The sequence below is a fragment of the Periplaneta americana genome, chromosome 13, assembly GCF_040183065.1.
Source record: "Periplaneta americana isolate PAMFEO1 chromosome 13, P.americana_PAMFEO1_priV1, whole genome shotgun sequence".
Lineage (NCBI taxonomy): Eukaryota > Metazoa > Arthropoda > Insecta > Blattodea > Blattidae > Periplaneta > Periplaneta americana.
The window spans coordinates 126,305,027-126,331,054 of record NC_091129.1 but is presented as its reverse complement, the minus strand read 5'-3'; the positions used below and the strand labels follow the sequence as shown (position 1 = coordinate 126,331,054).

Here is a 26,028-nt window from a genome sequence, read left to right as displayed (position 1 = left end):
ACACAAAATATTATCAGAGATGGAATGTATTGCGAGGTAAAGTCAAAATTTCTTATTCTTATTCTTCTTCTTCTTCTTCTTCTCTTTTTTCTTCGTATTTTCCTTTTGCCTCATGGCGTCGGGTCTTTCTCAATCCATTTCCTCCATTCCTCTCTATCCCTCGCCATTCTTCTCAGTTCCTCAACTCCTTTCCCTCTTTTCCTTGCCATCATCTCAATATTATCCATATACATCGTGCTTGGTCTTCTCTTCCCCCTTCTCCCTTCCATTACTTTCTTTTGTTTTCTTTCTTCCCCCATTCGCACCATGTGTCCATACCACTTTAGTTGTTTCCTTCTTAACTTCCCTTCCACTGATAGAAATGTCTAAATTTTGGAAAATCTTTCTATATGATGTCCTTCTATGTACACCTGTCATTCTTCTTAAGGTTTTTGTAAAATAAAAATATGTTTAGCTTCAGATGACTCAGCCCAGAATATTAATTCATATTTTACTACTGAATTTAAGTACGGTATGCAAGGTATGTAATTTTAATGGTGTTTAAATCGGCAATAGAAGATAAAGTATCTTAGACAGCTAGTGAATACACATTAAAAGCCATTTTCATCGTAAACTCTAAGGGCCGTATTCATAGACATTTCGCAGCACGCGCTACGAGCGTACTAAGCTAGCCCCGGCTATCCAGTGGTTACTAGTACAGAATTCAAATCATATCCTATCGCTAACACTGGTTTATGAATACGCTGATAATCCACCGAAAGCCCGCGCTAAAAATGTCTATGAATACGGCCCTAAATTGTTTTGAAACTTCTTGCTACATCTGCAGGTATCTGCAATTGAAGTGTCTGAAATATAATTCGCACTAATAATAAAAAAAACTCAAAATAATTTTAAAAATAGTGAGAATGAAAATTCAACTTTACGGTCTACAATAAAAATAATAATAATAATAATAATAATAATAATAATAATAATAATAATAATTCGTGGCGCTACAGCCCACGAAGGGCCAAGACCGACCAGCTGGCTGCTGGCCTCACGGCTACATGCCGAAGCAGAGGTGGACGATCATCCAACCAGAATGGAGGTATCGTGTGATTAGCACGATGAGTCCCCCAGCCGTTATAGCTGGTTTGCGTAACCGGATTTCGCTACCTATCGTAGCTCCCCAAGTGTATCACGATGCTGGGTGGGCACCGGTCCCATACACTGGCCAAAATTTCATGAGAAAATTTCTTCTCATGAGGACTCGAACCAGCGCGCATTCTGCAACGCGAGTCCTAGGCAGGATACCTTAGACCACGACGCCACGGCGCGGGACTACGGTCTACAATGATCTTCAAATAACTAATTAGAAATTATTTATTCAATCATTTCTTATCACTGTTGTATTTGTTATTTGTACTTTCAATAATCTATTGTACAATATGCTCTCTCTTTGTGGCAGTCTGTTAGTAGACAGACGTTAGAAAAATATCTCCCTCTGAAACACGCCTCCTTCATTATGATAGGCCCTACAGAATCTGTTCTCTTTGTATGCTGTCCAACATAGGCTACATATTTTCATAATAAAAGAAAAATTATCTAGGGCAATAATGCACACAACATAAAAGAAATAAGTTACAAAATGAACAGACTATCCGTGACTTACAGAGAGCTGTTATCATTTCGATAAATGGAAAATTTCTTAATTGGTATAATACGAATCGTTTATATAGTTTTGGAGCCTACTTAGTTTATATTGCTAAAGCGTAGGCGTAATTACAAAATTATAAGCGTGTATTCACATCACAAAGAACCCAATCGCTTGTTTTAAAGCTGAAGAAGTTAGTCTGAAGCAATGAGGTGATAGCCTGGCCATAATAAATGAAGATTGAATCGACAAGGGAGAAAACCGAAGTATTCGAAAAACAGTTACCTGTCCAGATCTCCTTATCTACTATAAATATTCCCTGTAACTGCCAGAAATTGAACTCTGAGTTTGCGAAGTAATAATATCTCATTGTGTATTTAGTCCATCGAACAGAATGTGAGAAAAGTGTTAATCTGAGTAGAGAGGCATTCGTTTTTACGGTACATAAAGTAGGTGCGTTGTGCGGTATAGTTTTCTGGAAAGGCAATACAGGCAGGAGAAGACTCGTAGGCATCAGATTTTCTGGCCTTCACATTGAATTCTTTTTCAGTCAGCTGAAGCACGTCACTTAATTCTGTCGTGTTTTGCATAGTGACAAAAACCCTGTGATGTTGCAATGTGAATTAACATACAAAGAACAGTGGGAATTACGACTTAATATATACGAGGTGTGGCTAAATGACGTGCGTTACCCAATAAGTCCCTCAGAAATGCAACGTTCGATTCAAGAAAAAATCGTGACATGAGACAAAATTACCTAATATAAATTCATAGGCTATACGAAAAGAAAAAACAAAGGAGCTCAAAAGGCTGCTGTAATTACGAGCAGTCCACACAAATGGAACCTAGAAGAACAGAAGCAGAAGCAAGCAGGACAGTGTTCTCAAAATCAAGAAACCAGTGCAAAAGCAAAAACTGTAGAAGGAACCAAAAAAAGGAAAGGAATACTCAGATCTAAAAAAACAACTGTTTTCTTCTGAAAATGTTGTCGTCTATGTGACAAAGGACGACTGGTACTGCTTTTTATGTGGTTCCACTTATTAGAAGATATGATCACAGTCTAGCATATACAGTCGCGAAGCTCAATACGTAGTAAATATGCAAACATTAGATAGTTGCTCACCACTAGGATCGCTAATATCGCCTCATTACAGGCAATGCAAAATATTACCGTCACAGTCTATTGTTTCTAGCACACTCAAAACTCAAGCTTCGTGACTGTATATAGTAGACTGTGATATGATCAAGTGTTCTGTGTGTGCTAAGTGGGCTCATGAAGCATGTGCCGATGTTAGTAAAGGTGGTGAAGGATGTTTTGTATGCGACTTCTGTAGCAAATGAACACTTGAGAACTGAAAGCTGTTGCAATTTCAATGTACTTACAGTATTATATTCTGCTACTTCATGGTAACAATTCAAATAATCGTTAAACATTCTAATCAATGTAACTTCTTACCACTTATTTCTATTATATATTTCTTAATTTTGTTTGTCAGTGTGTTTCAGAAGCTATATTCTAGTTTTTGTAGTTTGTATTTTGAAGTAAAATACGTAACTCAAAATAGGTTTGAAACTCTTAGTCTGCTATTTTTCATTAAAAATAACTATGGTGCGATTTTGACAACCTGCAGTACGATTTTGGAAACTGGTCCCCTATATCGCCCCATTTGCAACCCATTAATTAAATTACTGCAACTGAATTAAAATTCATTGAATCAAATATTTAAAAAATAGGATCAAATTTCAAAAACTGTAGACAATTGGATTCTGAAGACAGAATTTGCACACATTTATTCTTCTTCCTGACAAAAAATAAAAAACTTAGAACTGGTGCGATATAGGAAACCTTCCTCTATATTTTTTTCATTCCCTTACATTATTTTTTCTTTTCTTGTTTCTACATTCCCTTTTTTTTCCTTGCCTGCTTCCTTCCTTTCCTTTTTATCCTATTTTTTCTAGTTTTTCCTTATTTTTTTCTTTCTACATTTTCTCTTTTCCTTCCCTTCTTTCTTCCTCTTTTTCTTTCTACCTTCCCTTTTTTCCTTTCCTTCTTTCTACTTTACTTTCCCTGTTTCTTTATTTCTTTCTTTCTTGCTATTTTATCTCTACCTTCTCTTTCCTTCTTTCTACCTTCCCTTCTTTTTTCTTTCCCTTCTCCCTTCCCTTTCTTCTTTCATCCTTTTTTCTCTACCTTTTCTCATATCTACATAACAGTCTATTTTTCTTTCTTTCTTCCTATTTTTCTCTCTATCTTCCCTTCGTGTTCGAGAATAAGAAGTGTAGGAAAATATTTAAGGCTAAGAGGGATGAAGTTACAGAAGAATGGAGAAAGTTACACAACGCAGAACTGCACGCATTGTATTCTTCACCTGACATAATTAGGAATATTAAATCCAGACGTTTGAGATGGGCAGGACAGGTAGCACGTATGGGTGAATCCAGAAATGTATATAGAGTGTTAGTTGGAAGATCTGAGGGGAAAATACCTTTGGAGAGGCCAAGACGTAGATGGGAGGATAATATTAAAATAGATTTGAGGGAGATGGAATATGACAGTGACTGGATTAATCTTGCTCAGGATAGAAACCGATGGAGGGCTTATGTGAGGGCGGCAATGAACCTTCGGGTTCCTTAAAAGCTATGTGTAAATAAGTAAGAAATCTCCCTTTCTTTCTTCCTTCCTATTTTTCTCTCTATCTCTCCTTTCTTCCTATTTTCTTTCTATCTTCTCTTCTTTCTTCCTATTTTTCTCTTTATCTTCTCTTCTTTATCCATTTAATTCTTTCTTTCTGTTTTTCTCTCTACTTTCCCTTCTTTTTATCTTCCCTTATTTCCTTTCCACCTTTCTTCCTATTTTCTCTTTACCTTCTCTTCTTTTTTCCGTTTCTCCTTCCTAGCTTTCCTCCTTCGCCCTTTCTTCTTTTCTTCTTGTTTTTGCTCTATCTTTCCTTCTTTTTTCCTTTCCTTTTTCTACTTTCTCTTCTTTTTTCTTCATTCTTTCTTTCTACCTATTTTTCTCTCTACATTTCCCTTTATTTTCCTTTTCTTATCATCGTTTTTTTCTTCCTTTCTATTATGATTCGTATCTTCCCTTCTTTCTTCCTTCCATTCTTAATTTCTTTCATTCTTTCTTTCTTCCTATTCTTCTTCCTACAATCCCTTTTTTTGTCCTTTTTTCTACCTTTGCCTTCCTTTCTATTCTTATTTCTACCTTTCCTTCTTCTTTCTATGGCATAATTCAGGAGAAACTGCTATAGGCTACACCATAGATATCCAATTGTAATTCTTACGAGGTAACCCCTGGCGTAAGCAACCCGCAGTGCATATTCTTTATGGTCGTTTTTCCTATTTTATATGGAAAGTTATCGACCTTAGCAGAGCATGCTTGACGTGCAATATCTTCTGGTTCTATAGATTTTTGGACCATAGGCTACACAGACGACATACCAAAGACATATAATTCCGTGAAAATCAAGAAGTCGATTTCAGCAGCACAACAACATTTCATCTTTATACTCAGTATAATGAAATTAAAACGCGAGTCGACGTCTCTTTGGGATGTAATATTCGAGAAAACTTAAATCTCGGTGGCATGTTCAGTCACAAAGTGGGAACACTCGTTAACGATCAGTGCTACCAAATCAGATGACTTAGGGTTTCCTAAATTGTAGACATTTTCCGTCCATCGCTTCGAGAAACAATTCTTAGATTGAAAAATATAGTAATTGATAGTTTAATCTCCTGAGCAATACTTTATTTTCAAAACAATACAAAACTTATTATTTATAGTTTATATTCATAGGTTTTCATTTCTTATGTGTTGTTTAAAGTGGTGTTTATGGTTTAGGCCTACAGATTATTTTCCAACTCCCATTTAAAAGGCATACAAATGAAATCATTTCATATACTTTCATAATATAAGAAGTTAACTTTAATTTTCTGGAAATTGTACTGTTGTTGTTTAGTCAACTGTCCGAAGACAGGTTTTAACCTCATAAGTAACACCAATAAGGCATCACTCATAAGGCAACTAGACCAGGAGATAACCGAGTAGAATGGCCAGTTCATATAAGAAGTTAAACTTAATTTTTTTGGAAATGATACTGTTGTTGTTCAGTCAACTGTCCGAAGACAGGTTTGAACCTCATAAGTAACACCAATAAGGCATCACTCATGAGGCAACTATACCAGGAGATAATGGGGTAGGGTGGCCAGTTCCTTTCCTCCTCCAATCCATACATCGCCGATTAGCTACATATTACACTAATCAGACTTCAGATGCATACAAACAATTGTTCTTCCTCTGACACATATCGTCATGTGAGATGTATTGCCTTATAATAGATATACAGTAGTGACAAAAAAAACCGGACCGACCCTTGTAGCTGATTTCAGAGCCTTGTTCACTCCAGAGCACGATAGACTGGTAACTAAGACTTTCGTGCTTCGAATCCTGCCTGGGAAGGAAACTTTTTTTTGTTCCTTATTCAAATTTACTCCCAATACTTTTCGATTGCTGGTAAAATTCATGTTCAGGGAATAATAAGTTAATTAAGTAGTAAAATATCGCTGCAATCGAAAAGTATTGGGGATAAATTTGAATAAGGAACAAAAAAAAAAGTTTTCTTCCCAGGCAGGATTCGAACCACAAAAGTCTTAGTTACCAGTCTATCGTGCTCTGGAGTGAACAAGGCTCTGAAATCAGCTACAAGGGTCGGTCCGGTTTTTTTTGCCACTACTGTACATATCAGCCAGAACCTCAATCAGAGGTGAAATTGTACTGCTTAAATATTGTAGATATATGTAAGCCTCGATAGAAAACATTCGAAAACTGAATTATAAATTACATCAATTTCTTCGGTAAAATTATAACAACAATTTTGGCAAATATGGGTAAAATTGCTGACGAAATAAGTAACATATTCAGAACATATTATGTAATCTTAAAAAGTCTAAAGTAGTTAACAATTTCTACGCAGATCAACTCATGACAATGTCAAGGGTAGACTATTTTGTATTACAAGTTTTTGTTTGAAGACGCTTGAGGCTATTTAAAATTTCCCTTACGTAAGCACTTGTTTCTTGCGTGACCCAACTCTGAGATCAACCTTCTTAACCGGCAAATTGCAGAACACCGTCTCGAGTCCATCATTCGTTTTCCTACACTGTGTCTGACAATAGTATTAGCAGCATTCCATGCTCCAAGTTCCCAACAACATGTCGTCGCAGTATTGTAATTATCACGCTTAGCTTTTCATTTAGAATCCTTATATTTGTCCTTTAACACGGGACATTTAGATACAGTATCATATTCGCACATGACTTACAACTTGTTGGTTCATAGTAAAATATTTACACTGTTCCTGGGAAATATCTTTTTTATTGTTTCTAGCTCTATGTAAGAACGAATAAACATCACCGACCGTACTAAACATACAAAAATTAATATATAGTAACTACAAAGGTAAACAAGATTTCAGTTACCGAATCCGGATATTTCAGTCAATATTAACTTAATAACTGAACTGAACGCCTAGTTTGGGTTAGTCTCTGCATATATTAAATTTGTTTATACATTTTTTCCCTATGACAAGACGTTTCGTATCGCTGTTGGCATTTACCTAAAGTCCATTGACCGGATATTTTATATGACTAACGGACACATTAAAATTGCCACAATATGGAGTTGGCATGACACTTGATCGTCATCGAAGAACAAATCTTTAAACCGACAACTGACATAGGTACAGGCCTAGAAACAAAATTCAGGTGGTCCAAATTCTGTTTCAGGGTCTGTACATCCAGACTTTGTACAGAATTATCGTAATCTCGCAGTTTCAGTGCCTTAATCGATGCATACTATTGACACCTTAGGTTGTTAAAACGACTTAGAGCTGTCACTCTATTTTCCCTTTTGTACTTAGTTTCTTTTCTAAAACAATTCCACTTCGAGAAATTCTGTTCCTGTTCACTGCATGTTTCACAAATAACTCTCCGTGATCCGGTTTTGTTGTTGTTTTTTTTTTTTGTAATCACATTATTTTTTTATTTCATTAGGTTATTTTACGACGCTTTATCAACATCTGAGGTTATTTAGCGTCTGAATGAAATGAAGGTGATAATGCCGGTGAAATGAGTCTGGGCTCCAGCACCTTAAGTTACCCAGAATTTGCTCATATTGGACTGACGGAATGTAATCACATTACACCAATGATATGTTCATAACCAAGTATTTAAATGAACTATACATTTTTTTTTTAAATTAAGATAAGCGATAGATATTAAGATGTACAAAAAATTACGAAGGACATCTTTTATTCTCATTTGGCCTAGATCGTCATTGTTTTAAATTTCAAACACAAAAAAAAAATCTTATTTCATGTGTACCATTCCGAAATAAATAAAACTGATACACTTAGATTCTGCACATAGACCAAAACCACTTACTCGATATCAAAGGTACTGGCAAGATACTCTATACAGGGTGTTAAAAAAAGTATCCAATATTTGAGAAGGTGCTAATATACATCAAAAAAAGAAAATTATGTCTAATAAACATGGGTCCTACAACACATACTTTCTGAGATCTGAACACTTGTTCATAGGAGGTGCTCAATGTGACGTCCATTCATGGCAATGCATTCCTCTGCCCCTCGGCACCGGCGTAAGGAATCACGCACTCTTTGAAATTTGTTTAATACATTAATAAGAAAGTCCTGATAACGATCCCCAGTTAATCTCTGTGGTAGCACGTATGGCCCTATTAATCTATCACCAAGAACGTCTGCCCATACGTTGATTGAGAATCGGTGCTGATGCCTTGTTTCTTCAACTGTATGGGAATTTTCATCAGCTATACATGCTGATTACCAAAATTCACAACACCATCTCTGCTGAACCCCGCTCATATCCGCAACCAAACTTTTGTTTTCAGTATTCCTTACGACGTATCATTATTCCATGTCAGAGATGTCAACTACGGTATGATTATCTGGTAGCCTACTGTTTTGTAGGGCAGAGAAATGCATTGCCATGAATGGACGTCACATTGAGCACCTCCTATGAACAAGTGTTCAGAACTCAGAAAGTATGTGTTGTAGGACCCATGTTTATTAGACATTATTTTCTTGTCTAGATGCATACTGTCACCTCCTAAAATATTGGATACTATTTTAACACCCTGTATAAGTATAAGCCATGAGGGCACTCGGAGGACATGGAGATAGAACACCATGCTTTCTTGGCATCGATACCAGAATGAGGTGGTGTGGTCGGCACCACCCTCCGACCGCCTTTTACCTTCGGTAAAGACCCAAGGCGGAGTGAACCTCGCGGCCGTTCTGGAGGTTTGGCAACGACAAAATCCCGTCACCACACAACATCGAACCCCGGACCTTCCAGTCCGTAGACAGTTGCCTACCAAGTGCCGTCTTTCTTGATACCAGCATGTTAAATCTGCACGAAAATATCAAAAGCAAATTTTAGCAACATTACAATATTTTTCCTCTCATATTTCTATAACGAGAAAATACAAGTAGGCCTATACAGGGTGGAAGTGAAATAATTCCGCAGATTGAAATGGTCGATAGCGTAACATAAATGAATAGGAAATCTATATTACATTTTGTGATTAAATGCAAGGTTAATTAGAAAACTGAGTTGGAAGTTTTAGCAGTCTGGCAACATCGCCGATAATACAATGCTCTTTCTTCTCGTAATACAGATGTAAGACATCAACGAACTCAGATCTGTCTGCCTTAGCGAACTACCTCCCATCTCCCTTTCTGTCTACAATGTTGTAAACTGGCCGCATCGCTCAGTGGCTTCAAATTAATGGTTTTTAAATTAAATTTACACGAAAACCGTCAACGCTATTGGAATACGCCAGAGGGATAAATGATTCGTTAATAGATTTTCTATAGATATGGACGAAAATCATGGTCCTACTGGAATATTTACCGAATAACAGGGTGTTAAACATTTGAGGAAAAAATTTTTTTTCTGAGAAAACAATGGGCTTTCCACCAATATGTTATGCCACTTTTTTGTTACATACAACATGAGTTATTCGCTCTGAAAATCTTTGGGGTTATTTCACTTCCACTCTGTAGACGTCGTTAACTAGAGAAAATTTTGATTGTGTTAAGTACAAGACAGCCACACATTTTTTAACCGCCATTTATAACTTGGAAACGTCTCTTTTGCAGGTAATGTCATGGAAGCGAAGTGGACACAGGTGCAGCGTCTGCTCAAAGATCTATTTCCTCGCGATGAGGAGAAAAAGTCCTCGCTGCCGGGCCTGGGCTACCCGAGTCTGAGGGATGATCCCTTGAAGTCATCTGCCTTGTGGCTCAAGGGAAAGTGTCAGGACGATAACGCCGACGGTCTCTGGAGAGTGCATGACGACCTTTACGACCTCACCGGCTTCATTGACAAACATCCTGGAGGCTCTTACTGGCTCAGCGTTACCAAGGTACCCATAATTATGGTAGAGGGGAATAAAATGGGATTTCACTAGAGTGGAAAGTTCAGCGCTCGAAGCGTAGCCGAGGGTGATATTATACACGAAGGAATAAAATTCACTCTCGCGCTGCTCATAAAATTTTATGCATTACTGATAGGCCTATCTAAACCGAAATATAAAAAACGTTAATTTTAATTTGTATGCCTATTCTTAGTTCAAGGATGAGAATGGTGACTTGCTTGCAGACTCTCCATCAATCCTAAACAGATGGAAAAGCTATTTTGCGCAACTACTAAATGTACATAGGCCAAATAGAAATGATCGGGACGAAACTGAAATACAAAATGCTGAGCCATTTATACCCGAACCCACGCTTTCAGAAGTCGAAATTGCGATAGAAAATCGGAAAAAGTACAAGTCTCCAGGTATCGATCAAATTCCAGCAGAATTAATACAAGAGGGTGGAAGTGCATCATATAGCGAAATTTATAAACTTGTACTTGCTATTTGGGAAAAGGAAATTGTACCAGAACAATGGAAGGAGTCCATAATTGTAACTATTTTTAAAAAGGGGGACAAAACCAACTGTGGTAACTTTCGAGGAATATCACTTTTGTTGACGTCGTACAACATTTTGTCCAATATTCTTTTGAGAAGATTAACTCCGTACGTAGATGAAATTATTGGGGATCATCAGTGCGGTTTTCGGCGTAATAGATCGACTATTGATCAGATTTTTTGTATTCGACAGATAATGGAGAAAAAATGGGAGTATAAGGGTACAGTACATCAGTTATTCATACATTTCAAAAAGGTATATGACTCGGTTAAGAGGGAAGTATTATACGATATTCTTATTGAATTTGGTATTCCCAAGAAACTAGTTCGATTAATTAAAATGTGTCTCAGTGAAACATACAGCAGAGTCCGTATAGGTCAATTTATATCTGATGCTTTTCCAGTTCACTGAGGGCTAAAGCTGGGAGATGCACTATCACCTTTACTTTTTAACTTCGCTCTAGAATATGCCATTAGGAAAGTTCAGGATAACACAGAGGGTTTGGAATTGAACGGGTTACATCAGCTTCTTGTCTATGCAGATGACGTGAATATATTAGGAGAAAATACACAAACGATTAAGGAAAACACGGAAATTTTACTTGAAGCAAATAAAGCGATCGGTTTGGAAGTAAATCCCGAAAAGACAAAGTATATGATTATGTCTCGTGACCAGAATATTGTACGAAATGGAAATATAAAAATTGGAGATTCATCCTTCGAAGAGGTGGAAAGATTCAAATATCTTGGAGCAACAGTAACAAATATAAATGACACTCGGGAGGAAATTAAACGCAGAATAAATATGGGAAATGCGTGTTATTATTCGGTTGAGAAGCTCTTATCATTCAGACTGCTGTCCAAAAATCTGAAAGTTAGAATTTATAAAACAGTTATATTACCGGTTCTTCTGTATAGTTGTGAAACTTGGACTCTCACTCTGAGAGAGGAACATAGGTTAAGGGTGTTTGGGAATAAGGTGCTTAGGAAAATATTTGGAGCTAAGCGGGTTGAAGTTACAGGAGAATGGAGAAAGTTACACAACACAGAATTGCACGCATCGTATTCTTCACCTAACATAATTAGGAACTTAAAATCCAGACGTTTGAGATGGGCAGGGCATGTAGCACGTATGGGCGAATCCAGGAATGCATATAGAGTGTTAGTTGGGAGACCGGAGGGAAAAAGACCTTTAGGGAGGCCGAGACGTAGATGGGAGGATAATATTAAAATGGATTTGAGGGAGGTGGGGTGTGATGATGGAGACCGGATTAATCTTGCACAGGATAGGGACCGATGGCGGGCTTATGTGAGGGCGGCAATGAACCTTCGGGTTCCTTAAAAGCCATTTGTAAGTAAGTAAGTATGCCTATTCTTAGTAATTGTTAGTTGTGATAAAGTGATAAATTAATGGATCTGTAAATTTTACTGTCTGAGTGATTAAAAATGATTAATTGTGAATTCACTGCTAAGAATGAAGTCATTGTTTAGGTTGTCAGTAACCACGAAATAAAGAGCAGTTTAGATACAAGGAATGTATGACATCATTATAGTCCTGGCGTTCTCTCTACAACCGTTCCTGAGTTCCCAGCCTTCCGCAATATCTCAGCCAGGATTCATTCCTTAAGAGCACTTCCAAGGGCGCTTCGACATCTTGGAAGGGCCGTTGGAAAGGATCCTGTGCTGCTTGGTCACCTTGGGGGAAGGGAACTTAGAGCGGGGGAGAATAGGAGGCCCCCATTGGGCGAGAGGATGAGGGGGTCACATGCGGCCGGTGGTCTGGTACACCCTCATCCTCATTCATCCCATACACTTGGGGGTGTACAATAGGCCTCAGTATGGCCGATGTGCAAAGGGTCGTCATAACCCGCCCGTAGCCACTGCGACCTAACCTAACCTAACCTAACCTATTCGCGATTGGTATCTAAACTCGTCTTTATTTATTTTCACCGTCCTTAGCAACCTAAACAATGGCTTTATTCACAGCAGTGAATTAAAAACGTTTAATTCAGTCCTGTGAATAAATCCATGGATTAGGTTGCTAAGGACGATGAAATAAAGACCAGTTTAGATACCAGCCTAGATCATCTGCGATACCAGTTATGGATAAACAAATTTTATGCGCTCGTGGAAATTATCTTTCCACTCGCTGATAAAATCTAATTTTACTCTATTATACTATAAATTATCTCGTAAAACATATTATTGTGCAGTATTCGAGTTTATTAGCAATTTCATTCCATTCAGTGTCATGAAGTTCATTCGTCCGTCCATGTTTGCGTACTTCCATTCTTTTATTCAATCATCCGTCAGGCCTTCTACCATTTAATCCAGCGGTCATCAGCATAATGCGCCCTCGGGCTAGCGTCCCTTACCCGCGGATAAGACATTGCACTGGCGTGCATCCGTGGCTGCTGGCGGGTATGCTTACTCCCTCTCCTTTCTACACGACAGTGCATGTTGCGATACACTCTTTACCCTTTACCCATTTCAGCGAGTGCTGACTACCTCTGATTTAATCTAATCTATTCGTCCAGCTGTTTTCCATACATGCGTTCTTACACTCGTTCATGACTTTTCATTTACCCATTCATCCTTTCAATTATCCATCCATTACATTGACAAGCATTCGTTGTACTATAAATCCGTCTGACTATTGACTCGTCCATTAATTCAGTCCTTACTATATATCATCAATCCGAGCGTTTACTTCGAGTATATATATTTTTTTATCTGCTACATCTTTATTGTATTTTTCCAGTCAATTCTCCTCATATCGAATATTATTTGATAAAAAAAAATATGACGTACATCCTGATCTAATAATTGCAGATAGATTAATCTTCACGTACCCTGTCGAAGAGAATTTGCTTACAAACGCTACCATTGTTCTAAAAAGGAAAAAAAAAAAAAAAAAAACTTTATTTCTGTTAACACAAACGGACATTTAACAAAATAGATCTCTTGACTTTGATATGAGTTCTCAATGTGAATCACTTTTTATATAGACAAATCAAAAGAGAGCAACATGTGGTATAAATTGTTCTTAAATATAACGTACTTTAGTATTTTATTTTGCTGGAAACCAACGCAATTAATGCTGTCGAGGTCATAATCAAGGCTGTAACTGAGTGTTCCGGTGCCGCATTACTCAAGTGGCAATAAGCTGACTTGACTTGAGACAAGTGATTGGATTTTATACTACGCATTATAAATGTTCTTGGAGAAAATATACACTGATAATAACTTCCTAGAATCATCGAAAAAAAAAAAAACATAATACGTTTGAAAAGTTTCAAGAACTTAAGTAGTCTACTTATGGTATAGAGAACGTCACTTCTGAACGATTCAAGAGTATAATTTTCATCTATAAGCTGACAAATTAATATCCCCAGTTAAGACATTCCTGTAGGCCTATCTGTTGTCCTAGTTTCTCAAGTTTCAATCATTAGAAACGAGACTTACAGGACAATAGTGGTCATAGGAAGAAAAGGTAAACTTGGGAATTCTAAATGAGACAGTAGAGCAAGTGGATAGCTTCAAATACTTGGGATGTACTATAAGCAGTAACATGAGCTGCTGTCAGGAAGTCAAAAGGAGGATATCAATGGCCAAGGAAGCTTTTAATAGAAAAAGGAGCATCTTCTGCGGACCTCTGGAGAAAGAACTAAGGAAAGGATTAGTGAAGTGCCTTGTATGGGGCATAAACATGGACATTACGACGAAGTGAAGAGAAGGGAATAGAAGCATTTGAAATGTGAATATGGAGAAGAATGGAAAGTGTAAAGTGGACAGACAGAATAAGAAATGAAACTGTGTTGGAAAGAGTGGGAGAAGAAAAAATGTTGCTGAAACTGATGAGGAAGAGGAAAAGGAATTGGTTGGGTCACTGGCTCAGAAGAAACTGCCTACTGAAGGATGCACTGGAAGGAATGGTGAACGGGAGAAGAGTTCGGGGCAGAAGAAGATATCAGATGATAGACGAAATTAAGATATATGTGGATCATATGAGGAGACAAAGAGGAAGCCAAAAAATAGGAAAGATTGGAGAAAGCTGGGTTTGCAGTGAAAGACCTACCCTTGGGCAGAACATTGAATGAATGAATTAATTAATTAATTAATTAATGAGAGGGATGAAGAATCATATTTTACCTTCTCATTCTTTTCACTACATTATTTCATGACATTTTCCTTTCTCGTTCACCACCTCATTTTCTCCTAACCTCTTTTTATCCAATGGCGGATACTCGACGTACGTCATTCAACTAAGACGACCCATGGATGGGCGACGCGTAGAAGTTATAGTTCTTTTTTCTGCAATAGATTTTGGCCACGACATACAATGGGATGCAAACTCAATAGCACGGCACAAGGGTGATGATTACTGACGCAATGGTGGTATGCTGGTAGGGGGAAACGAGAGTAGCCCGCGAAGACCTACCATCGTCTTTCTCCACCACAAATTCCAATCGGGAATCAAACGACGCTTCAGCCGTTCGGATAACGGGCGGTGCACCACTCCAAATCATTATGAATGTAATTTATGTTATGCTGGATTTTGCTTTCTTCTTAAATAATAATAATAATAATAATAATAATAATAATAATAATAATAATAATAATAATAGCTATCTGCATAACTCAGACGATAGAAATATTTTCCTGGTGATCTGGAGTTGCGCTTGGGCGTGAGTTCAATTCCCACTTGGGCTGATTACCTGGTTGTGTTTTTCCCGAGGTTTTCCCAAAATATAAGATGAACATTAGGTAAACACAAGGCGAATTCTTAGCAGTGGCGTAGCGTCAATGTAAGCTAAAAAGCTTAGCTTCCCCAGTTAATAATAATTTCATAATAAACCGGCAGTTTATGGAGAAAATTATTTATTCATTTTAATAGAATTTTTATTCACGCGTTAAATATTGTGATGCGGCAGCTCAGGATGATTTGTGATGCAGCAGTAAACAAGAAGCCTGCACACACCAGCTTCTAAGCAAACTGGTTTCTTCTGTGTAATCCACCCCGCAGATTTTCCATCCTTTCTAACTAAACTACACTGGTCGCAAGGCAACAAGAAGCTAGCTTTAACATTTAAAATAAGTAGTTTCCGAGTTATGCCTTTTCGTCAGTTGTGTTCAGTTGAAGTGTTAGTGTGCATTGTGGCTGATATAATAAATAATGAGTGAAATAACAGTTCCTGGCACTAATTTACTTGAATTTTTTTAGGACAATTGTATTATCAAGACTGACTTACGAACAAAAGTGTGATTTAAAAAACAAATGACCGACTCCCTTGCTGTCAATGAAGGACACAACCAAAAGACAGACGCATACTTACGTAATGATACTAATATTGTGATTTCTCTAAGTATGACAGGGAATGAGCTAATGGTATACGTATACGTGTCTATTTGTTAAGAGATATGTAACCGTGAAATCATATTTTACTACGTATCATTTGAGGTCATGCCTTATTGGTGTTACTTACGATGTTCCAACCAATCTTCGACTGCTGACTTGAAATTGACTACTATTTATTTTAAGACTGTATTTTTGTAATACGTTTTCATATTGCATGAAAGACAACTTGAGTTAGCTTCCCCTGCTCAAAATTTCATGCTACGCCACTGATTCTTAGCCTACTCTAGCTAAAGACTGTCTCGCTACCACCAAGTCAATAAACACTAATTAACCTAGTAGTTAATATGTCTTTAAATAACCTGTTTAAAAATTTACTCCAACTAATCACGCCAAATATTATCTCACTACCACCAAGCGCATCAACACTCAATAACTTAGTAGTTGATTAAGCATCCTTAAATAACCGTCTTAAAAATTTACTGTTCTTAAAAATCAATCGACCTTGGGGGAGTTCGAACCCACAAACCTCGATTTAATAAGGTAGCCACTAGACCACCGAGGACGGAAGCATGTAGATTATTCGAGCTGAGCAGTTGAAGTTGTATTTATTGGTTCCGATTTGACAACAGAGCAACGAACTATCACAGCTCTAATATTCTCAATTGGTCTCTAGCAGAGATGCAAAACTGTGCTCCAATTGTGGCACACGTCACAAGCCGGAACACGTGACTCATCTCTTCCTTTCACCGCCACACGTCATTGGATATGGTAGGGGGAGAGGAAATATGTATTCAGTGTGCTTGCGGACGTCACAGATATGTAATTCAAGGCCGAGGGATTGTGGACGGGGAACAAACTCTTTCCCATGCTTCCACACCTCTCTTCCCCAGTTCTGCACCCCTGGTCTATAGATATGTTTACGAGTATAAGCATGGAGAGGGTCAATACAGAGGAAGTATGAGATACAGAGACAAGACAAATATAAGAAAGTGTAGGACTTTTGTTGGACTGTTGAAAGAATGCAACATTAGAAATTGCTTTAATGCTCTGTTGAGAAACTAAGTATCAATAATGAATTGTATTCTTTTATACAGAAAATCATACATATTAAAAGTATCTTTCACACAGGGTACGGACATCACTGAGGCCTTCGAAGTGCATCACATATCGCAAAAACCTGAAGATTTGCTCAAGAAGTTCCACGTCAGATCTGCTACTGGACCACGGAACTCTCCCTACACATTCCACGACGACGGATTTTACCGGACACTTAAAAGTAAAGTACGTATGGCCTGGTCTTGAAGACGTAAATCCATTACGCCTTATCTATTCTTTGCTGGTAATGACTATAAATTAAAATTATGTAAATGCAAAGTATTATTGCAACAAATCGAAAGTGCAGTACCTGGTTATTCGACGGAATGAATGGATTACAATGTCACTGTATAATCATTACACTGTGAGGTTTTCTATGGATAATAAAAATTAAAACAAAACATTTTTGAGACGTTTAAGAGGTGAGAATTTTTGCAAGAATATTACGCATGATATTCACCTGTCATTTGTCGATGATACATTTTAAAGAATTTTGCGTTAGACTGCTTGTTGTTTTGTGAGTGAAGTTTTGGTGCATTTAACCGTGTTGTGAAGGACAAGAAAGTGCGGGTAATGATTAAGTTTTGTTGAGCAGCTGCTGAAAATCCTGCAGAAGAGCTAAAATTATTAAATAGGTTTGTGTGATTAGTAGAAAGTAAAAAATAAAATAAGACATGTCAGAACTTTTGGGACGAGAATTTTTTGAAAGAATGCTGCACTGGACGTGATATTCACTTGTCCGTACCATAATATATCTTGCACTAACGCGTGACAAATTTTCAAGAATGAGTTCGACGACTTTTAAGTTCCAGCTATGCTGTGAGTGAAGATTTTAATCGTGTTATAAACCAGAAAGTGACGGTTAAATTTTGTTGAGAGGCTGCTAAAATTCTCCAGAAGCACACTTGGCAAGTTTCACGATCGGTTTCATCGGCCTCAACGCAGCACATCACCACCCTGAACAATCCCCTCGTGTGCAGTTCGTTGACTTCTTTGAACGCCTAATTAAGGAGACTGGGTAGTCTGAGAGTATCGCTGTTGTGTATGAGTGACGAAATTTTGTTTTTATTCTTCAGCTTTTGTATCTATCAATTTACAATTTTTTACAGCATACAAACAATATTTGCAGGTATATTTTGGTTTTTCGATTACCTTTTTACCTCATATATTTGATTTTGTAAAAAAATTTTAAACCTTAAAAATATTAATTAAATTTAACTTTAAAACATAGGTATTTTAGGAACATTTTCCTCAGAAACCCTTTGCACTATAAGTACCTAAAAATTCAAGTATATTTCAATGCAGTTAACTATATTTGCCACTATTTTCATCACATAATGAATATTCGTGCAATAGAAAAAAATATCCATCCTGAAAAAAGTATTTAAAATTTTTCATATTTTTTAATACTTTTTAGGCTGTAAAATCCATAACAATTTTGATAATTATGTGAAAGTGGTCATGCTTCATTACTACCTGACCTCTCGGTTTACTCTCTTTAGCTTCACATCATAATCGTAATACACGTTCACAGCACAATCTGTTGCTATCAATACCACGTCATCAGACATCTCTGTACTCAAGTTCTTTCTCAATAGCCATGGCCCGCTCATGGAATTCGCTGCCGCTGGAAATCAGGGGTAGTCTTAGTCCTCAGTTGTTTAAAATTAGGTTGTTTAGAAATATTTAAAATGCACAGAATTAGTTTTTTTAGATATAATTTGTATTTATTATTATTACTATTTTATAGTCATTACTTTATTTTTCCATTAACACTAATATCTAGGTAACTGTCATTGTCTCAATGTACCCGTGCTGTGCTGATCATACTAATTGTACTATTCCTTTAGTTGTGAGATTATATTCATATGTATTAATTCTTTTTTTTTTTGAGTTAATACTTGTATACTAGAATGTATTTTCCTGTTTGTGATTATGTATTCAGTCTCTTTTTTTTATTATATTTTTACTATTATTTTTAAGTTAATACTGATTGTGTGTATGTAGGCTATTCAATCTCTCTTTTTTATTTTATTATTATTATTATTATTATTATTATTATTATTATTATTATTATTTTAAGTTAATATTTGTATACCGGTATGTATTTTTCTGTATGTGATTTGATCCTGGTTGAGTGGAAGAGAAGGCCTGATGGCCTTAACTCTACCAGGGAAAATAAAACTATTATTACTACCATATCAGATAAGATAAGCAAAATTTCAGCCTTCTAGCCCTAGTGATTTCTGAGAAATATGTTTCTAAATTACCCATGTTTTTAACTTAAATTTAATTCATATTCCTCAGCTTTACAATATTTCATAAAATCAAGTATACGTGATAGAAAGGTAGGCCTAATCTAAAAACCAAAATATACCTCCAAATATTGCGGGTTTACTACAAAAATTATGAATTGATGGATTCGAAAGTTGAAGAGTAATAGCAAAATATCTTCACTTATTTCACTTACACACAACAGCTATGCCCTCAGACTACCCAGTCCTCTTATAATAGATTTACCACTTCCTACACAAATGTCTCACTTTAGGGACAAACATTTATATGAAGCCAAAGGTATGACTTAAGTTTTGGGGTACATATAGGCGAAAATTCTTTCACAGGTGAGGAAGGTATGGTCCGACAATCCGCCAGGAACTCCGTGGAAGTCAATGGCGATCGCCGATCTGCTGCTCATGAGCTCTCTGGCGAGTGCAGTGCTGGCAGCATTCTTCAGCAACTTCCTGCTAGGCCTGGTCTCCGGGGTGCTTCTCGCCCTCACCACAGTCAGCGCTCACAATTTCTTCCACCAGCGCGACAATTTTCGCATGTACTACTTCGATCTCTCATTCATGTCTTCCAGGTTAGTTTAAACTATCTATACCTGAACACAAAGTTCAACAGATCGCAAGGTCCTTCGCAATGTTGTCAAGCTGTAATGGCATAGTTACAATTGATTAAGTTTTTTTTACTGTACTATAGATTGCAATACGTTTGCCAGATGAATGTAACAAAAATCTTAAGGCATGAACGTTTAAGATGGATTAATTACAGCACCAATTAAGAAGTCACTGTATTATCCGTATGTAAACGTAATAATAAAACTAAAACATTTCAGTATATACTTAAATTTAATTACTTAATAACTTATTTTTTGTATTTCTACGATGACGTTATTTCTTTCTTTTAATTTGCACTGAAGGTGAAACACTTTCTGTGATTGCAAAAACATATCACAGCAAACAGTTACCTACATGTTGCAACCTCAAGCTATGGACAGGGTTGTCACATTTTCTTTATTGGCTAACTAATTTTACTATAATATATATATATATATATATATATATATATATATATATATATACATACAGAGTGTCCCAAATTGATATACGTAATACTATTTCACAGCAAGGAAATGAGATAGTAATACGATTTTTTCGGTTTATGATTCAGAAGGACGGAAAGCATGGAAACATGTTCACATGTTTATAAACAAACATGGAGGTGCAATTATCGTTCGATGAAAGTAAGTGGATACTGAAATGTTATTGGAAATTGGAGAATGTTGTTGAGGTTCAACGACGTTGGAGGGTTGAATTTGGAACACAACCACCAACGAGGTTAACTATCACAAGAATTCGAGACAAATTTTAAGTCGACGGAACTGTGCAAGATGTGTTGAAAGGGCGGTGCAGAAGAAAGAGAAGTTCCACCGATAATGAGAGTGTTAATGCAGTCATGCAGGCTTTTGCACAGTCCCCAAAGAAGTCAATGAGGTAATGTTCTCGTGAGATTGGTATCAGCAAAACCAGTGTTCATAGAATTTTGCCTTACATTCGGAGACTTGTCCACGCACTAAATGAGGACGACCCAGATACGCGAGTGGAATTTTGTGAGTGGTTCTTGAACATGTGTGATGAAAGAGAAGATTTTCAATACTTAATTGTTGTGTCAGATGAAGCCACATTTAAACTTAATGGCACAATTAACCGGTATAATTGTGTGTATTGGGCTAACGAAAACCCACACATATTTCAAGAAAAGGCCGTCAATCTTCCAGGAGTAACAGTATGGTGTGGTCTGTCTTCCAGAGGAATAATTGGGCCGTACCTTCTTCGAAGGGACTATCACGGGTGAGAAATACCTGCAAATGTTGGTAACCACGATTCCACGTCTTCATGACCTCTTTGAGAATGAAAATGGGTTTTACTTTCAATAAGACGGAGATCCAGCTCACTTTCATGTCAATCTGAGGAATTTTCTCGATCACATACTCAAACAGAGATGGATAGAACGAAGAGGAAGTGCTGTGGAGTTGCCGCCTCGATATCCGGATTTAACCCCTCCAGATTTCTACCTATGGGGAGCCCTAAAGGACACAGTGTACGCCACAAAACAACAAACCTTGGAGGAACTGAGAGTTCCGATTAAACATTCCTGTAATGACATTCCATTAGCAACAATCCAGTTGGTATGTCGCTCTGTTATACGTCGTTGTTGGGAGTTTACTGTGGCGGAAGGGGTTCATTTTGAACATGTACGGGCTTAAGGAACACAAAACCGCAAAAATCATATTTCTGTCCCATCTCGTTGCTGAGAAATAGTGTTTCAAAATGTGTACAGTATACATCAATTTGGGACACTCTGTATACTGTACATGTAAGTTTAAGGTAAATAAACATAGGCTATATTATGCAGTATACATTCACAATAAATGTTCCTCATTTAAAAACTGTCCCTACAGTATTGTGCTTCCATGTAAAATTTAATTTTTCATAAGCTACGCAAATTACGATCAACTTTTAACCAATTTAGACTTTGTGAAGCTGGCATAGGTAAATGTGCGATATTCATATGATTTATGATGAAGACGAAGACGACTATAATGATGAACTTCCACAGATGCAACCAATTATTCCTATAATTTGACATCGTTGAAAACTTCCCCAACATTTTCAGTAAGAATGTGTCCAGCTGGGGATGTACTTCAAAGCGAGAAAGTCGATTCCAAACTTCTTATGTTGTTACAGGGAGTGGAGGGTTTCCCATTCAATGAGCCATCACCTGTACACTAATACGTTACTGGATCTAGAAATTTCGATGCTGGAGCCCTTCCTCCAGCTTCTGCCCAGGACCTCCAAGCCCTGGTGGGTTCGCTATGGATCGTGGCTCGTCAGTCCCTTAGTCTACTCCTTCATGTTCCACACTCAGCTTCTAACCAGGTAAGCGAGCAGTTTGCGATGAAATGGTGGATAAAAGAGGGACATTATTCATAATCAGTTTTGATATATAAATATGTTTTTCTTCTCACTAGGTATAGGTATAGGGGATAACTTAGAAATTCATCGTCATATAAAAATGGCACTCGCTCTCCTTTTCGTCGCCTTATTCTCTCTGTCGTCACTTTGTTTTCCTTGTATTCTACTTGTTCTGCTTGTATTTCCATTGTTCTCCCCGTATTCTCCCTGCTCTTCTCATCTTGTCCTTGTTCTCTCTCTATTCCCCTTATTCTTTCTGTCTTCCCTTTTTTCTCCTTCTTCTAGTCTTTCCCTTGTTCTCACACTATTCCCTTTGGTCTCATACTATTCCCCTTATTCTACTTGTCGTACCCTTTGTCATCTTTTATTCCCCTTGTTCTCCTTGCCTTCCCCTTGTTCTCCTTGCCTTCCTCTTGTTCTCCTTGCCTTCTCCTTGTTCTCCTTGCCTTCCTCTTGTTCTCCTTGTCTTCCTCTTGTTCTCCTTGCCTTCCCCTTGTTCTCCTTGCCTTCCTCTTGTTCTCCTTGCCTTCCCCTTGTTCTCCTTGCCTTCCTCTTGTTCTCCTTGCCTTCCCCTTGTTCTCCTTGCCTTCCTCTTGTTCTCCTTGCCATCCTCTTGTTCTCCTTATATTTCTCTTGTTCTCCTTGTCCCCTTAAAACTTAATGAAACGTACTTAAATGAGCGACATTTCTTCTCTTTTTGCAGAATAGTGCTGATTGTTGCTGGTTACCCGAATACTTTGAAGAAGGAAAATTTCCTTCCTCTATTGGTCCCGGCTCTGATGTTGTGCTCTACCTGTGGAGTTGTAACTGCTCTCTTGATGTGGATTTGGGTCACACTTGTCGCAAGTTTCACGTTCGGTTTCATCGGCCTCAACGCAGCACATCATCACCCTGAACTCTTCCATGATGGCGATGCTCCTAGGTACGTTCATCTCATGGAAGGAAAGAAACTGACTTGCTCTTAATAAAGATTTAGAATCTTCTCATTGTCGTAGATATTTTGGTTATGAATATGGGAATAAAAGTCAGGCTTATGTGGGTAGTAATAATAATAATAATAATAATAATAATAATAATACTTTGCTCTAGAACATACCATTAGGAAAGTTCAGGATAACAGACAGGGTTTGGAATTGAACGGATTACATCAGTTTCTTGTCTATGCCGATGACGTGAATATGTTAGGAGAAAATCCACAAACGATTAGGGAAAACACGGAAATTTTACTTGAAGCAAGTAAAGCGATAGGTTTGGAAGTAAATCCCGAAAAGACGAAGTATATGATTATCTCTCGTGACCAGAATATTGTACGAAATGGAAATATAAAAACTGGAGATTTATCCTTCGAAGAGGTGGAAAAATTCAAATATCTTGGAGCAACAGTAACAAATATAAATGACACTCGGGAGGAAATTAAACACAGAATAAATATGGGAAATGCCTGTTATTATTCGATTGAGAAGCTTTTGTCATCTAGTCTGCTGTCAAAAAATCTGAAAGTTAGAATTTATAAAGCAGTTATATTACCGGATGTTCTGTATCGTTGTGAAACTTGGACTCTCACTTTGAGAGAGGAACAGAGATTAAGGGTGTTTGAGAACAAGGTTCTTAGGAAAATATTTGGGGCTAAGAGGGATGAAGTTACAGTAGAATGGAGAAAGTTACACAACGCAGAATTGCACGCATTGTATACTTCACCTGACATAATTAGGAACATTAAATCCAGACGTTTGAGATGGGCAGGGCATGTAGCACGTATGGGTGTATCCAGAAATACATATAGCCTAGAGTGTTAAGGCTGGTTCACAATCAGCCGGGAACGGAAACGACAACGAGAAAGGGAACGGAAATTATATTAAAATAAATGTATTTAAATGTGAACATTCACAATAGTTAGTTGTGAATGCTCACATTTAAATACATTTATTTTAACAATATTTCCATTCTCGTTCTTGTTGTCGTTTCCGTCCCCGGTTTATTGTGAACCAGCCTTTAGTTGGAAGGCCGGAGGGAATAAGACCTTTGAGGATGCCGAGACGTAGATAGGAGGATAATATTAAAATGGATTTGAGGGAGGTGGGATATGAAGGTAGGGACTGGATTAATCTTACTCAGGATAGGGACCGATGGCGGGCTTATTTGAGGGCGGCAATGAACGTCCGGGTTCCTTAAAGGCCATAAATAAGTAATTAATAATAATAACAATAATAATAATAATAATAATAATAATAATAATAATAATAATAATAATAATATCATCACATCCTCTTGGGTAAGATTTTATTTAAGTTTTTATCCCACTTAGCTCTTCTATCTGTAGGCTATCTCTCCTGTGTGTTTTCTCACAGTTCGGTTTTAGTAATGTCTTAGCTTTATTTCACTTACCATATAATTAGTTAATCTTTTATCAGTTTATAGTTGAGTGCCATTTATTCTATTTTGTATTTATTATTAACAAAATTGTATTGAATTTTATACCCAATATACAGAGTGAAAACCAATCAATTGTGGAGTACGTTAGGGCTGTCCTTTGTCGCCATTTTTATTCAGTATTTACATTAACGCTATCATCAAACACTGGAGAATAACGATACATAGTACAGAGTGAATCGTAAGTACTGTCATTAATTTCAGAGGGTTATTCGTTGAGACATTTCAAACAAAAAAGTTTAATATAATTTTGCTCGTTTTTGTTTCGTTTCGAGAAAAAAAATTGTTTTAAATGAAATATTGCATAGCGTGTTTTGGGAAAGCCATTGATTTAATTCCCAATATGCTCATTCAGTTTAAGAGAGTAATGTACTATGATGATAATGTTTGATTGAAACAATTTTAGTTTTGTTCTTTAAATGTGTAAAAATTTGATCCGAACAAATGTATCATTGTCAAATTCCTTTGCAGAACGGAAAGCTACATTTGCTGGGATCAAACTTCTGCACATTCAAATGGCAAAACTAAAATTCTTTCAATTATGTATTATCATAATACACAGCTCTCTTAAATTGACTTAGCATTTTGAATTAAATCAATGGCTTTTCCAAAATTCGCTATGAAATGTTTCAAATAAAACATTTGTTCTCTCGAAAAGAAAGCAAAAACGAGCAAAGTTGTATTAAACTTTTTTGTTTCAAATATCTCAAAGAACAATCCATTGTAATTAATGGCATTAGACTACTTACTGTTCACCCTGTAATATTCAACGTGCAACCAATAGTAGCCTACTCTTGACACCTTTAAACAGAAGACCATGTTCTCTTTACTAATAATGAAGATGAATTGCACTGTTAAATACACTGTCTTAATATAATAGCACACGGTGTTAAGGGGTTAGGTACAGCTTATAGCAGTACAATTTTTTAAATATTCAACATTTTTCCCTCCATTTCTGTATCTTATACAATAATGAAAATTGGTATGTATAAAACACTGTCCTTCTGCTATATGAAAAAAATATTTTTACGATTTAAAAAAATTACTTATATATATTTTTTTCAAAATTTAAAATGTTGGCATTTCACTGTGCAGTGATGAAGCATTTCCTTCACAACCCAAAAACTTGTTAACTTTTTCATGTTCTCTCTCTTTTACTTTATTGCTGAAACTCATGTTTACAATATCATGCTCTTTCAACTACATTCCTTAATAAATAATACCTTTTTATTTT

The 26,028-nt window shown here is 36.9% G+C and overlaps 2 protein-coding genes across 5 annotated transcripts in view; one reads left to right on the top strand and one right to left on the bottom strand.

The window, feature by feature from the left end:
* Nucleotides 1–26,028, bottom strand: part of LOC138712398 (sodium-coupled neutral amino acid transporter 7-like) — a 216,576-nt gene that overhangs the window by 81,023 nt on the left and 109,525 nt on the right. The window lies entirely within an intron of this gene.
* Nucleotides 1–26,028, top strand: part of LOC138712390 (cytochrome b5-related protein-like) — a 58,783-nt gene that overhangs the window by 30,948 nt on the left and 1,807 nt on the right. For 2 of the 3 annotated variants that reach the window (XM_069844091.1, XM_069844090.1), the window contains exons 2-6: nucleotides 9,841–10,106; nucleotides 17,143–17,295; nucleotides 19,731–19,969; nucleotides 22,137–22,328; nucleotides 23,068–23,286. In XM_069844091.1, coding sequence (XP_069700192.1) covers nucleotides 9,849–10,106; nucleotides 17,143–17,295; nucleotides 19,731–19,969; nucleotides 22,137–22,328; nucleotides 23,068–23,286 — 1,061 coding nt within the window. In that variant the 5' untranslated portion in view covers nucleotides 9,841–9,848. The remainder of the gene's footprint in view (nucleotides 1–9,840; nucleotides 10,107–17,142; nucleotides 17,296–19,730; nucleotides 19,970–22,136; nucleotides 22,329–23,067; nucleotides 23,287–26,028) is intronic. The other variant, XM_069844092.1, reaches the window with a different exon arrangement.